Genomic DNA, 13429 nt, shown 5'->3' with positions numbered 1-13429 from the left:
TAGAATAATGTTATAGAAGAGTTACAATTCTACTGCCTACAGCACTGTTATTTGGTATATTTCCTTGCCTTTGTCAGTAAACATTTTTACAAAATTGATAGCATTTCCTATAGGTTCTGCATGTGGCCTGTAACCTCCAAAGACAACATTTTTGTTCGTCACATGGTTTTGTGAGTGACAATAAGTCTGTGCTCATTTCTTATGACAGTCTTTGACCGCCTAATCCTTCTTCTGCTCATTTGTTCTCTGGAGTTTCCTCCTGTCCCATCCTGGTGCAGCTGTCTGACTCAGACTCTGCAGGACCACTTCTGGTCTTTGTGCCCTCTCAGGCTATCCCAGCAGCCTTTGCACACTCTCTCCTTGCATATGGTCACCTAGCACCAGCTACCTCTTTCCCCTTGAGCTGGGCACTGCATACAGTAGTTGTGTTGTGCCAGGTTCGTAGAGCCTAGAGACTAACCCAAGGAGTTGACACTCTGATGCAAAAGCAAAAGGTTTCATTTTATTTCAAGCTGGCCAGCTAGGATCTCACTGCATGGCAAATGAGATGCCAACCAGCCAAAAAGAGAAGCTTTTAAAAGGGCAGATCATAAGGTTGAAGGCTACAAATTTCAGAGTTTCCATGGTTACTTAAGGTCATACAAAATACAGAGTAAAGCAGTAGCTATATATTTTAAGTGAGATACATTCAGGCATGGGCTTGCAGGGTTACAGGGTTACAGGGTCTGTCAGTTATTCCTTGGGCTGGGAGGATCTTTAAGACCAGCAATTAGCAAAGGAATGTTAACAGGAGTGGTGGACAGTTGCTTCCCCTTGTCTGAGAGCAGGGGATTAGGCACCAGCCATGGCACTCCTGATTTAAGGAGTTAAATTTTCCTTTACCATTAGAAGTTCCCTTTTCAGGGCCTAAGTTTTTAAACTTTTATTAATTTTAATTTTTGCTCCCTCAGTTGTATATTTGATTTCTATGCCCAGATTATCAGGGTGCTTATATTTAATAACTGCTCAAAGCATGTAATTTGAACTGAGTAAAAAACTAAACCCTTTGTTTTGTTCCATGAATGTATGTTAGTGAATGAATGAAAACAACTGTGTAATTCAGCAGTTGAGGTGCACTTAACCTATAGAACACATCTTGTAAGTCACACAAAAGGAAGTGTGGGTATTGCAGTCTGTTTGCTGTTGTTTTGGCTGCTTTTCAACACAGCTTGGCATCATGCCCTCCACACCAAGTGATTGAATTTACAGACTCCCTCATCCTCCTGCCTCTCTTCTGGAAATGCCTAACTGATGTTTCTGTCTCCTTTCCTTTGCTTTCCTCTATTTTTCCTTGTCCCCCTTTATTTTCCCATTCCTTTCCTCTACTCCCCTGTTTTCTCTCCCCTCCATTCAAATCTATTCCTTCCTTTGTTTCCACTTTTTTGGTAAATGTACTGTGCTTTTGTATGCAAGCAGTACAGCTTTCTGTAACAGTTTCTATTGTTAGATTCATTTCTCTGCAACACTGAAAACAGGAGTTTGTTTTGTTGTTACTTTCCTCCATGGCACATAAAAGTCAACCTAAGTAAAGAAAAGCTCTGAATTTTTTATAGCCTCCGGTTTTCTAAAATAAAATTGTAGGTATATATTTGGGATTGATATGAAATAATGGGATATATTAAGCACCAGTGTCACCCACGGTTCTCTCTTATTAGCCTTTTTTATGTACTGACTAAAATATGGGTATATTCAGAGTTATTTCAAAGATTAGTACCAAGCTACACATTTTTATTCAGTTAAGTTGGGGTCATGCAGGCTGTTAGCAAGAATAGTCTGGATTCATCTGGTGACCAGTGTCTCCATAGATTGATGATGGCAGTGGCCTCATTACATTTCCATTGCTTTAGGAGAAGAGCAAGAAGATGGGTTCAAATTCCAAAGCACCCAAGAATGGAGTGAAAACAAAGGATTCCTCCAAGGTAAACATGGCCATAAACATACCATTGTTAGTTTAACACTTGCAAGGGATTAAGATTTATCTGTTGATGATTTAGCTTGTTATTGTAAGCTGTTTAGAGCGGAAAGACTTTTAAGCCATAGCTATCCCCTAGCATGCCTTACTAAAATGAATAGACAGACAGACAAAGCATAGATAGATAGATAGATAGATAGATAGATAGATAGATAGATAGATAGATAGATATGCCCCACTTGGGGGATGGAGTAATGGCAGAGCTGTAAAAAGCACTGGCTGCTCTTTAGGGGATCTGGATTTGGTTCGCAACACCTACAAGTGGCAAACAACCATCTGTAACTACTGTTAGAGGGGATAGGATGCCCTTTTCCGCCCTCTGGGGGCACTAGGCATGTACACAGATATACATGCAAGCAAAATACCAGTACACATAAAATTAAAAAAAAAAAGAAGATTCTGGAAGTTACTTAAGTTGAAGCTTTAAAGATAGGGATACATATTGTATATATGTATATGTAATGTTTTTACGTAACTTGTGCTTTGAAAATATAAATGAATTGTGTTCTTTACACAATTCAAGTGGCATTTCATTCTTGCTTTATTACAGTACCACCAGAGCATGTGATTTACATAGATTTTATAACATGGAAGTTATTCTAGTTGGATTTCTGGTGTTATAATAAAACATTCTAACCAAAAGTACTTTAATGGAGAAAAGGGCTTATTTGGTTTACACTTACAGATCACATCCAATCATTGAGAAAAGTCAAGAACTCAAGCAGAAACCATGGAAATAAGGCTGCTTGCTAGCTCTCTCACAGATCCATGCTTAGCCAGCTGCCTTATATAAGCCAGGCCCACTTACTAGGGATTAATGCTGCTCATAATGGACTTGGCCCTCTTACATCAATTACCAGTCAAGACAGTCCTCCACTGACATGCCCACAGAGCAGTCTGAACTGAACAATCTCTCAGCTGACAATCCCTTCTCATGTGCTTAAGTTGACAGAGCTCTAACTAGGACAGAAGGTAATTTATAAAGTTAAGGAAGATAATAGAGTTTTTACAGTTCAATATATTAGTTGGACATTCTTTGAGAGGGATTAATAAGTAATAAGACAATTGATGTAATGACCAGCATTATGTCACTGTATACTTGAGATAATTAAGTTACAAAGAGAGATTGACTCTGGTCCATGGTTTTAGGGGCTCCATCTTACAATTGATTATCATATTGTTTATTCCTCTTGTGAGGCAGTGCTTTATAATAGAAATCTGTTGTGGGGGCAAACTACTTACCTCATAAGTCAGAAAATACAGAAGAGATGGGGTACCACAACACTGAGTGAGATAGGGCACACCCCCAATGGCCTAAGGACGTCATATAAGACCCTGCTTATAAAAGTCTATAGCACCCTGAGTCCAAGAATTTTACACATGGCTCTTTGAGGGGCATTCAATATCCAATTCATATAGCAATACATAACTTGTTGTGCAAAGTAGAATGAAAACTAATGGGTAGAAGTTATAGGCTCAAGCCAACTGTTGAGAACTGGGCATATGTAGCACAATAGTTGGATACTTCCTGTCACTAAAATTCCTCAAGCTGTAGTCAGAATGGATATTGGCTCAGATAACTCTTAAGTTCCTTCCAATTCTATGTATGTCTTAAATAACTACAGTTTTCTGACCATAATGAGAAATTAAAGACCCTAATAGTCTAATTGCATCAACACTACTTTTTGCCTTTTAGTTTTGAGATTGTAATTAATCATTTCCCCCTTCCCTTTCCTTCCTCCAAACTCTCTGATATAACCCTCCTTGCTCTCTTTCAAATTCATGGCCTTTTTGTTTTTTCATTGATTGCATCATCATTTCTTAAGAACAAGCTAATGTAGTCTTCTTGTAATTGATTTCATCACAGGTTACATTATGTCTCAAATAGGTTAAATTACTAATCTGTTATCATGTAATTATAATTATAAAAGTGCCCAATCAACCCACTTAAAGAAAGTAGAAAATATAATTGCCCTACACAGTGGAGATGAGTCAGCCAGCTCCTTCCCAGTGCAGAAAAGGATGGGGTCATTGGGGGATGGTGAAACACTGTCCAATTCCAGAAACACTTATGCATTTGAAAGTTTCTCAAGGGGCCAATAAAGAAAAGTTTAGAGTGCAATATTTATGATGAATTATGGCTATTATAGCTTATAACTTAAAAACAGAGTAGAAAGGGCAGAGTATGTTTGTGTCAAATGAAGGAAAACATAGACTAGACTATTACATTTCCCTACGTCTGACCCCACCCCCTTTATCTTCTGTCTGTTTAACCCCCAGGAGCCAGTTTTTCTCATTAAACTCTCCTGATGAAACAGGGACAGTTCTAATTTAGAAATGAAAGCACTGACTCTAGCTTTGATTCCCCCTTAGAAGTCAGAGGAAGCGTCCAATCCAAAGGCTGACAAAAATGAAAGCTAAGTTACACATTTGGTAAGTTGAGTTTTCACTGTAAATAGCAATAATGGTCCCTTTTAGCAGTCTGCCTTATGGGAAGAGATCGAAGTTTACCTCTTCAGTATTTCATACTTGTTATACAGGACTACTCTCAGGAAACACAAGTTGCAAAGTTCAGAGCATTCCCTTCTCTAAAAAGCACAAAAGTGATTATTGTGCTATTAGAATATATATGACTAAGAACTCTTTAAGGAGCAGGGAAGTGGTGGTGCACGCCTTTAGTCCCAGCACTGAGGAGGCAGAGACAGGTGGATCTTTGTAAATTCAAGGCCAGATTGGATTACAGAGTGAGTCCAAGATAGCCAGGGCTACACAGAGAAAAACTGCCTTGGCAAAACAAAAAACAAAAACAGATAGACAAACAAACAAAAACTTTAAAATATTCAGACTTTTAAAGAAAACCATATACCAGAATCTAATGAAATCTTTGAAATACAGATGATTATACAGGTTTTTGTTGCAAAACAAATTAACATAATTTGTAGCAAAATGGCATTAATTGATATCTGAAATACCAGTCATGCTGAGTGGTGGAAATCATAGTTTGGGAACAGAGGCAGTTTAACTTTTAATCTTGTTGATTTGTCTCAGTTTGGAAAGAACAGTGATTGATTCTGGCCTATCACTCAATAGGTGGGTTTTGGCCTTCCTACAAATCATAAAATGAAACTACTTGCTCAACAGGCCTAAAAATATTCAAACAGGACTGGCCTGGTGACTCAGCAGGTGAAGATGCTCAGCACCAAGCCTGACCACCCAAGTTCCATCCTTGGGACCCAAGTGGTAGATCCACAAAAGTTGCCCTCTGACTCCCACATACACACTGTGGCATACACACCCTAAATGAAAACGTAAAGTGGGAATCTTTCAGAAGAAAACTGTGCGATAAATCAGCCCAAGCTCTTTTACCATGATCTACTTCATTACTTGTGGAGGAATCAGCTAGAACTACTCCATATTTTCTAAGAGTTAAGTGATCGTGTTACATTAATAACCCATTCATATTTCCTTGTATTTTCAGGGTATCTGAATAGAAATTCTTCAGCTGATGGGTGGTGACTTTTGAAGAACAACGGCTTTGGTGACAATTTTTCTGGGTGGTTTCTAGACAATGCTATTTGTTATGTCTTTTGACATCTTAAACATTGGTTTGTTGTCTTTTCCAAAAACAAAATGAATTTGTCTGGTTCGCCTGTGTTACTGTATTGAGTATGGATAAAGTTCAAAGATCTTTAATTGCCTTTAAGTGGGAGAAGAAAGCTTTATATTTGTAAGAGATATATTTGATAGTTTCTTAAAACACTCACACACACACACACACACACACACAAAAAAAAAAAGAGAAAACCTTCGCAAACTTTTGCACATTATAAATAGTGCCTGTAAATCCCAGTAGTATTTTTGGTTTGCACTTAATTTTTTAGCATTTGAAAAATAATGCACTCACCTTTCGTCAGTATTCTGATTTCTTATTACCTCTTTTCCTCTTGGGCTTTTGAATTGTATTTGATATATCTTCGGGTTTATGTTGATAAGTCAAATATAAAATATTGTACATTGGGCACGTAACTCCTTTGGGGCTGCTAGTAATAAATTAATGATAAATAACCTGGGCAAACCAGGGAGCACCAGTCTCCTTTCGTACCTGATCTCTCCTTTACTAAAAGTGAGGACTTCTACTTCTGGTCAGAGACGACACAACTGAGAGGTGATCTAAGTCAGCAGAAGAGCAAAGCCATAGGGTAGAGACATCACTGCACACCAAGTTTCAACAATAAAGTTGGAATTCTTAGAATACTCAAACGCCTTGAAGTATACTAATTTACTATGGCATTAAACTATGGTTTCCACACTCTACAACCTCAGATTGAAATTATTTGCTTAGAGCCATTTGCTAAATTGTCTTTATGTCTTCTATGCAAAGCAGGTTAAGGTACCCTAACATCTTTGAATGGTATCTCAAATTTTTCTGAGCACTGCACTGGTATCATTGATGGAATTTTGATAAACAGTTCCATCTATACTTCCTGGCACTGAATGCTGGAAAAGATTTCAGGTATTTATAAACTAGACTTCAACTTTCTTGTTTCCACAGATCACAGCCTCCTTTACTATCAATGCAACGATTTTATTAGGATTGAATTAACTTTACTAACATCACCTAGGGGCAGGCAAGACCAACCAAAAGTAATAACACTCATAATGAACATGATATTTGTTAACCATCTCCAAAAGTAGTCTCTACAAATCATTCATGGACCTTTTAAATGTCAAATTCTACCCATGAAATTGTCGAATTCCCAGTCCCATAAAAAGGGTGGTCACTGTTCTATTTTCAAGGCACCAACAAGAAAAGAATGTATTCCCTGAGAAATTTGAACCCATTGGTGTCTAATACTGGGATACAGTAAGGTGTTAGCTCTTTTTGTTTGTAAAAAATATGCTGAAACCTTTGACTTTGATAAATATACCTCAAAGACTATGGCTGTAGTATACAAACATCCATGCACATATAGGAATATTTTTAAGTGATGTAACAAAATACATAAATTTAAAAGTGCCTATAGAATCACATGTAAAGGTGAGGTACCTAAAATATTTTTTTTAATTAGAAATATCCTAAAAACTTGAGTGTTTGCTGATAACTCACAGAGACTTGTATGAGCCATGGGATCTAAAAGAGTCTTTTTTTATGAATTTTCAAGACTGGCTTTCTCTGTGTAACAGTCCTAGCTGTTCTGGAACCTACTTTGTAGACCAGGCTGGCCTGGAACTCACAGAGATCCACCTGCCTCTGCCTCCCGAGTGCTGAGATTAAAGGGGTATGCCACCAATGCCTGTCCCTTTTATTAGTCTTTTTTACCTTTTGCTTTTTTAACCCATCTAGTGAAGACAAAACAATTGCAGCTATCTTCTTAGAAATAAAGAATAAATGGATTTTATTTCCAACAAGTTGCTGCGCATGTAATATTTTACATTTAGAAAATGGGATTTTCCAAAAGTGAAAGTGACCAAAGCAAAAAGTCAGTTTTTGTGTATCATTAATCAAGATGTAAAATGCAATTAAAGGAAAATATTTTACATGAAAATCTTGGCTGTGTGTTCTTTTGCAGATTTTGTGGGAAAAAATTACCAATGAATTATTTTTATCTTATTCTCAAGCCATCACCATGCAGTCAATATAAAAAATAGAATTGTAGCCGGGTATTGGTGGCACACACCTTTAATCCCAACACTCAGGAGGCAGAAGCAGGCAGATCTCTGTGAGTTCAAGGCCAGCCTGGTCTCCAGAGCGAGTGCCAGGATAGGCTCCAAAGCTACACAGAGAAACCCTGTCTCAAAAAACCAAAAAAAAAAAAAAAATAGAATTGTAAATGTAATTGGTAATTGTTGTGGTTTGGATATGAAGTATCCCTTGAGCAGGTTCACATGTTGATGTTTTAGTTGGAGGAAGCAGGTCCAATCTGTGGGACTATGGCTTTGACAGTGTGCTGTGACACAGTACACTGTGTCCCCCAGACTACTCTCTGACCCTTACATTTTGTGGCCACTACTGGATAAGCATTTTTCCCTGTTAACTCTTATGATCATGATAATGCTTCACCATGGGCTTGAACAACAGAGCCAGCAAACCACACACTGAGAGCACTGAACCAAAATCTTTCCTTGTTTAAGCTGACTACCTCAGCTATTTTGTTAGAGCGATGACTATATGATACTTGAGCCCCCACCTCCACAGTCCCTCTATTCCATGGTGCATTACAGCACTGTATTTTGACATCATTCTTATCAGTCACATTCATTTATCCTGAAATTTATGCCATACATCTAAAAATTCTTATGTAAGACTTAAAGAATTCTTTCCTTATACTAATATAAATGCATTATTCATATTATGCTTTATTGATGACTCCTCAATATATTTGAAGGAAGTGCCAATAGGAATTATTCAGAAATTTAAAGCACCATTCCCTACCGACGGGTCAGTGGCTCTCCAGTATATCTTAAAATGAAGAGTTTTTCTTATACAGACTGGATGCACTCAGTGTTTTTAGAGGTTCCAGAGGAAATAGGTGGCTATCATATTTGACTCACTTGAGGAAGGTTCTAGATGCACATTTTTTTTTATTTACAAAAGTTCAAGTAGGGTGTGCAAAAATGACCAGTACTACTATGACTGGTATCATAAGGTTCCCACTGTCATCCCTTGCCATGGATGGATGAGGAAGAAGCAGTTACTAGAGACAAGAAATAGAAAAGGACTGTGAAAAAGGCTACCTCTCAAGTGTAAGACTTGTGGTTAAGACCTGCCAGAGGTAAACACAGGGAAAAAAAAATGCCTCTTCCCACTCCCTTCTGGATCCCAACTCCAAACTCCTAGAGTTGTCAGTTAGTAAAAACCCAGGGGGGGAAGACATCTGGTTAACTGAATCTTGAAAGGCAGCAGCCATACATGAAGCTAGGAAGGCAGGATGGCCAGTCAACTTAGAGGGGCAATAGGAGTGATGCCCCACAGTCGTTTCCCAGTGTGGCTAATGATCCAAGCATTCTCTACACATGTGCCTCGCTCTCCACAATCTTGCAGAGACACTGATGAATGACTGACACAGGAGGCACGGGGTTTGAGAGCTGCAGGGCTGAAGCAATGCTGTATGAAATGAAAAGAAGCCCCTCAGCTTTTCTGTGGCAAGGAGCTGGGTACTTGGCTTTACACTGCAGGGCTACACCTGTTAGCCAGACCCATGGCAGCAACACACACTGAAGACAATCTTTTCTCAGACATGATCAAGTGCAATGAAATAAGAAAATATCTTCAGTGAGATACAAAACCACCATCTTTAGTTTGAAAATACTCAAATTGAACAAAATTTTGCTGATTGTAAATCACAGGAACTTGGCAAGAAACAAATTGTCATATTTCCAGCTTTTCTTTTTGCAGCCATAATCGGATTTTTTCGAAATTCTTCTCCATCCATCGTATGTTTTCCTCAATGGCCTCAATGGTTTGTTGAACACATCGGAGCTGAGAGCCATTTTCTTTCAAGGAGCTAAAGAATCCTTTTACCTTGGGAGGAAAAAGGTGAATTTTCAAAGAATTATTTTGTTACATTTAAGCAAATGGTTATTTAAGGCCAATTAAAAGTCATGCCAGAAGGCCAGCATTTGCTAACATTCTATATAGAAAGGTGTCCAAGGGATCTGGATATGATTATATGTAACTAAAGTTTGAGCTATACAACATGAGCTCATGACACATGGTATTAGGTACTTCTGGATTTTTCTATAGCTCTTTTATTTATTCACGTTGCCAGACTTTAAAACGCTTTGTGATTTAGTCATTTCATAACTAAAGTTTAATTGAGTGTGTCTATTTAATATGGATTCTATTATATATACAGACATGCAGACTTAAGCTTTTAAATAGGATATCTGAAAAGAAGAATGTACAGAGTATCTTCTTTGCCAATCCCAAACCTTGACAAGATTTTTATCTGAATTCACAATTCCTGCTTTATTCCTTCCAGATACAATCTGGAAGAGTTTCCCACAGTTTTGGAGAGATAAGAAACTGAATCGCTCTCTTCAAAATGTATCTTTATTCTTGTTGCTTTCCTGGGTATCTGAATCCTTAAGCTCAAATGATGGAGAGTCTGCCTTTGACAAAGCACTGAAAATTGTAGTATTTCCTTTCACCTTCATGAGCTCTTAACAATAACCCATAAATTTTCACAGCATCAATCCATCTTTTTTGTAGTCAGAAAGCAAGTATAGGCCAATATGTATTATATATTTAGCATGAATTCCAGACAGCTAATTCCTCAAATATTCATACTATAATACCATGTTATGAATTTGCCAGCAGTAGGTGGAAGAGTGGCTTTTAAAAAGATAGAGTTCCAGTGAGAAATGATGCAGTTGTCCTAAAATTACTTGAGAGTCCAATTGCTGGGGGAAGAGAGGAGACATTCCCTCTCCCTGCTCAACCCTGTGCTTTAGCTCAGTCTACTTACTGATTCCTCATCACTTTGGGCACTCATCAACAAGACATCAATAGTTTTGTTTCACTTATCATCTAAAATATTTCATTTATCCTTAAGGAGCCCATTGTGATTTCATGGCTGAAATGAGGACTTCTACACAAGCTCTAGCAAAGCCAGCTCTTAACACTTCCCCTGGTCCCAGATTCTATCTTTTGCCTGAGTACCTCACATGTGCCTCTCTGCTTAGAAGGGTAGAAGAACATATCCTTTTGTAGATTTATGTATGTGTCTCTTAGTCCCTCTTACTACACAGTTTCATACCAATATTTTTGCCTGACTACTAGGAAGCTCTGTCATAACAAATGTCATTGCAATAAGTACCTTCAATGTAAGTCCCTCATATAGTTATCTCCCAGCCATATCTTCTATGCAGCTTTTCATTATTTAACATTTATTTTACAGATAGATCTTATAGATGCACAAAATTCTTTTGGGAAATATATGATACTGTAAGTGAGAACAGAAAGATGACTGAATCCTGAAGTTCATGAATCCTCTCTGCCTCTTTCACAGTAGCTGGTCACCACATCAGCCATTGCACCTCTAGGATTCACTTGTAACTTCTTTAAATGAGGGCCACTTGTGTTGAGGCTTTTATTTTTTTTTAAGCTGAAAGTTTTTGTTTTTGTTTTTTATTTTATTTTGAAACAAGGTGTCACTATGTAATCCTGACTAGCCTGGAATTTGCTTTGTAGACCAGGCTGGCTTTTAACTCAATCTGCCTGCTGCTGCTTCTAGATTGCTTGGATTAAAAGTATATGCCATTCCACCTGGTAAAGTCCAAGTTTTTAACTGCAAGAGCAAAGCTTGTCTCATGAGATGCATATTCATTGAAACTCAAAAATTTCATCAAATGACAAGACTCATTCTCAAAAGTCCACAACTTTTGTTCCTTCTCTTCCATAGCTTATTGACACACATATGCCCCTTTACCTCTTCCAGACGTGCTCTGGTGGAAAACTGGTCTGTTGTTCCCAGTACCATGTAAGATATGGTCGTTGAGCCAAGTTCAAACCTAGAAAATGACAAAAGGTGTCCATTCAATTTACATTTTGTGTCTTATATATCCTATAGCATTTAAACAATCCATTTGTAAAATATAATCCATGCCAAGAGCTAATTAAAAGATTAAGAACCTTAAAGAAATGATAGTTCTAGGTAGTGCTGGAAGATTTAGGGGAAAGCTACACTGACCTTGGAGGAGGGAGGTTTCAGGCAAGCCAAAGAGTATAAGAAAAAGTAGCTGGGGTGGAAAGTATTACTATTCAGATGCATGGGTTTTACATCACATAAGGAGATTTTAATTTGAAAAGTTATCTTCAACCAAAGATACTCCTTCATATAAACAGCAAACGTTAAACATACACAGGGAGCTGGGTGGGTGAAAGAAAGCAGCAAGTCCCAGCACAATTTTTGACACTACTTACTTTTGTACAAGTTTATTCCAATTTTCCCTCAGAAACTTCCAGGCCAATGGATAGCCCACTGGATTCCTGCCAATTAGTATGAGAATATGTGGAAATTCCTGAGTTTTTATTGTATCTCCCTTGAAACTTTCGTCTAGAAGCCTGAAATGAATAAAAAAGGAACTATAAGTGATGGAGGAATTACAAACATGTTCAATAAAATAACATAAAAAATCTGTTTGCCAATAATAATATCCCAAAAGGTAAATTGGTAGAGTTTTGGTAAACCCATTATAGCAACATGATTAATAGCTAACATTTAGATAGTGTTTAAAAGGCCTATACGATATAGTATCTCATTTCCTCAAAACAATTTCTAGAAGTATCCCTAAATATTTCAAGTATATTATTGCTGTAAAGACACACAATACATACTCCTTAAATATCTTCCCAATACTTGGTTCTAATTACTTGGCATCCTTAGTTAGTGTGTACCCACTTGAACAGTTTCCAACAGAATAAATGATTCTGGGATATTTATTAATAATTCTGGCAAAAACATGTGCCAGAATGATCTGTATCATTCAGTTTCCCTTGGCCATGTGGACATCAATGCATGACTCACCACTGAAGCTTTTCTGGGTCTTGGCTTGTGCAGAGGGCAAATTCAATTTGGCTTTTTTCAGTAACAGACAAAGATGACTGATATTTACTATAAAGAAAATCCCAGCCTTCTGTGTTCTGGGCACCCACAGCAAACACTGCCATGGTCACATCGACAGGGAGACTGTGCAAAAGAATAAATGTATAAGGTCCTGAGAATGAGTAACAATTATGAACTAGTTTCATGCTCACAGGTTCATTCTTGAAAATATAAATTACTGTTTCCCTCTATTACACTTTATGAAAAGAGGCAAGAAAAAATGTCTAAACTAATATTTGAGCAGCCTCAGAAATAAATAATAAATGCCTACATATCTAATGTATCTTTTAAATGATGAGAAAGAAATTCAGCTGAGACTCAAAATTTATTCTATGAAGAAAAGTCAGGATCTCCACAGGATGGTTAGTAAACATGTCCTTTAAAGGCAAGTATCCAGATAGTTGCCATAAATGATTCCTGGATGCCATTAATTTCCAAATGCAAAAGGACTACCAGGAGTGGAGCTTGCAGACACTGCTAGGCTATCTTTACAGTGTGAACAATTGCTGGATAATCTGGACAGGGTTTTTGAAAATATAAACTCCTGTAAAATACATTCCCTGTTTCAGCTTGCCATGGCCATGTCAGTTCATTCATACACACTGCACAAAGTAGGAGTTATTGTAATCATGTTCTAACTCCACCCCCAGACATTGGTTTTTAGCCACAAAAGTTCCTTGTTTCCTTTCTGAAAATAAAGTTGAAAAATGTATAAATTTTATTTTTTTTCAAATGTATTTTTCCAAAATGTGAAGTAGGGAAGACGTGTCTATCCTGCTTCTCCCCATGATTAGTGCCAATGATGAGAATA

At 37.6% G+C, this 13429-nt stretch overlaps 2 protein-coding genes across 12 annotated transcripts in view; one reads left to right on the top strand and one right to left on the bottom strand.

The window, feature by feature from the left end:
* The window catches only part of Cast (calpastatin), a 97588-nt gene extending 90031 nt beyond the window's left edge, over positions 1-7557 (top strand). For 8 of the 9 annotated variants that reach the window (XM_027401859.2, XM_035440460.1, XM_027401858.2 and 5 more), the window contains 3 exons: positions 1887-1958; positions 4385-4444; positions 5490-7557. In XM_027401859.2, coding sequence (XP_027257660.1) covers positions 1887-1958; positions 4385-4432 — 120 coding nt within the window. In that variant the 3' untranslated portion in view covers positions 4433-4444; positions 5490-7557. The remainder of the gene's footprint in view (positions 1-1886; positions 1959-4384; positions 4445-5489) is intronic. The other variant, XM_027401860.2, reaches the window with a different exon arrangement.
* Positions 7558-8348: 791 nt separating this feature from the next.
* Erap1 (endoplasmic reticulum aminopeptidase 1) overlaps positions 8349-13429 on the bottom strand; it is a 35936-nt gene continuing 30855 nt past the window's right edge. For 2 of the 3 annotated variants that reach the window (XM_027401855.2, XM_027401854.2), the window contains exons 16-19: positions 12541-12702; positions 11937-12077; positions 11443-11524; positions 8577-9533 (exon numbers count right to left, since the gene is read on the bottom strand). In XM_027401855.2, coding sequence (XP_027257656.1) covers positions 9381-9533; positions 11443-11524; positions 11937-12077; positions 12541-12702 — 538 coding nt within the window. In that variant the 3' untranslated portion in view covers positions 8577-9380. Of the gene's footprint in view, positions 9534-11442; positions 11525-11936; positions 12078-12540; positions 12703-13429 lie in introns of all 3 variants that reach the window. The other variant, XM_027401856.2, reaches the window with a different exon arrangement.

Source organism: Cricetulus griseus, chromosome 2 (assembly GCF_003668045.3).
Source record: "Cricetulus griseus strain 17A/GY chromosome 2, alternate assembly CriGri-PICRH-1.0, whole genome shotgun sequence".
NCBI lineage: Eukaryota > Metazoa > Chordata > Mammalia > Rodentia > Cricetidae > Cricetulus > Cricetulus griseus.
Note: the sequence above shows the minus strand (reverse complement) of the source record. Positions and strands in the feature narration are given on the sequence as shown.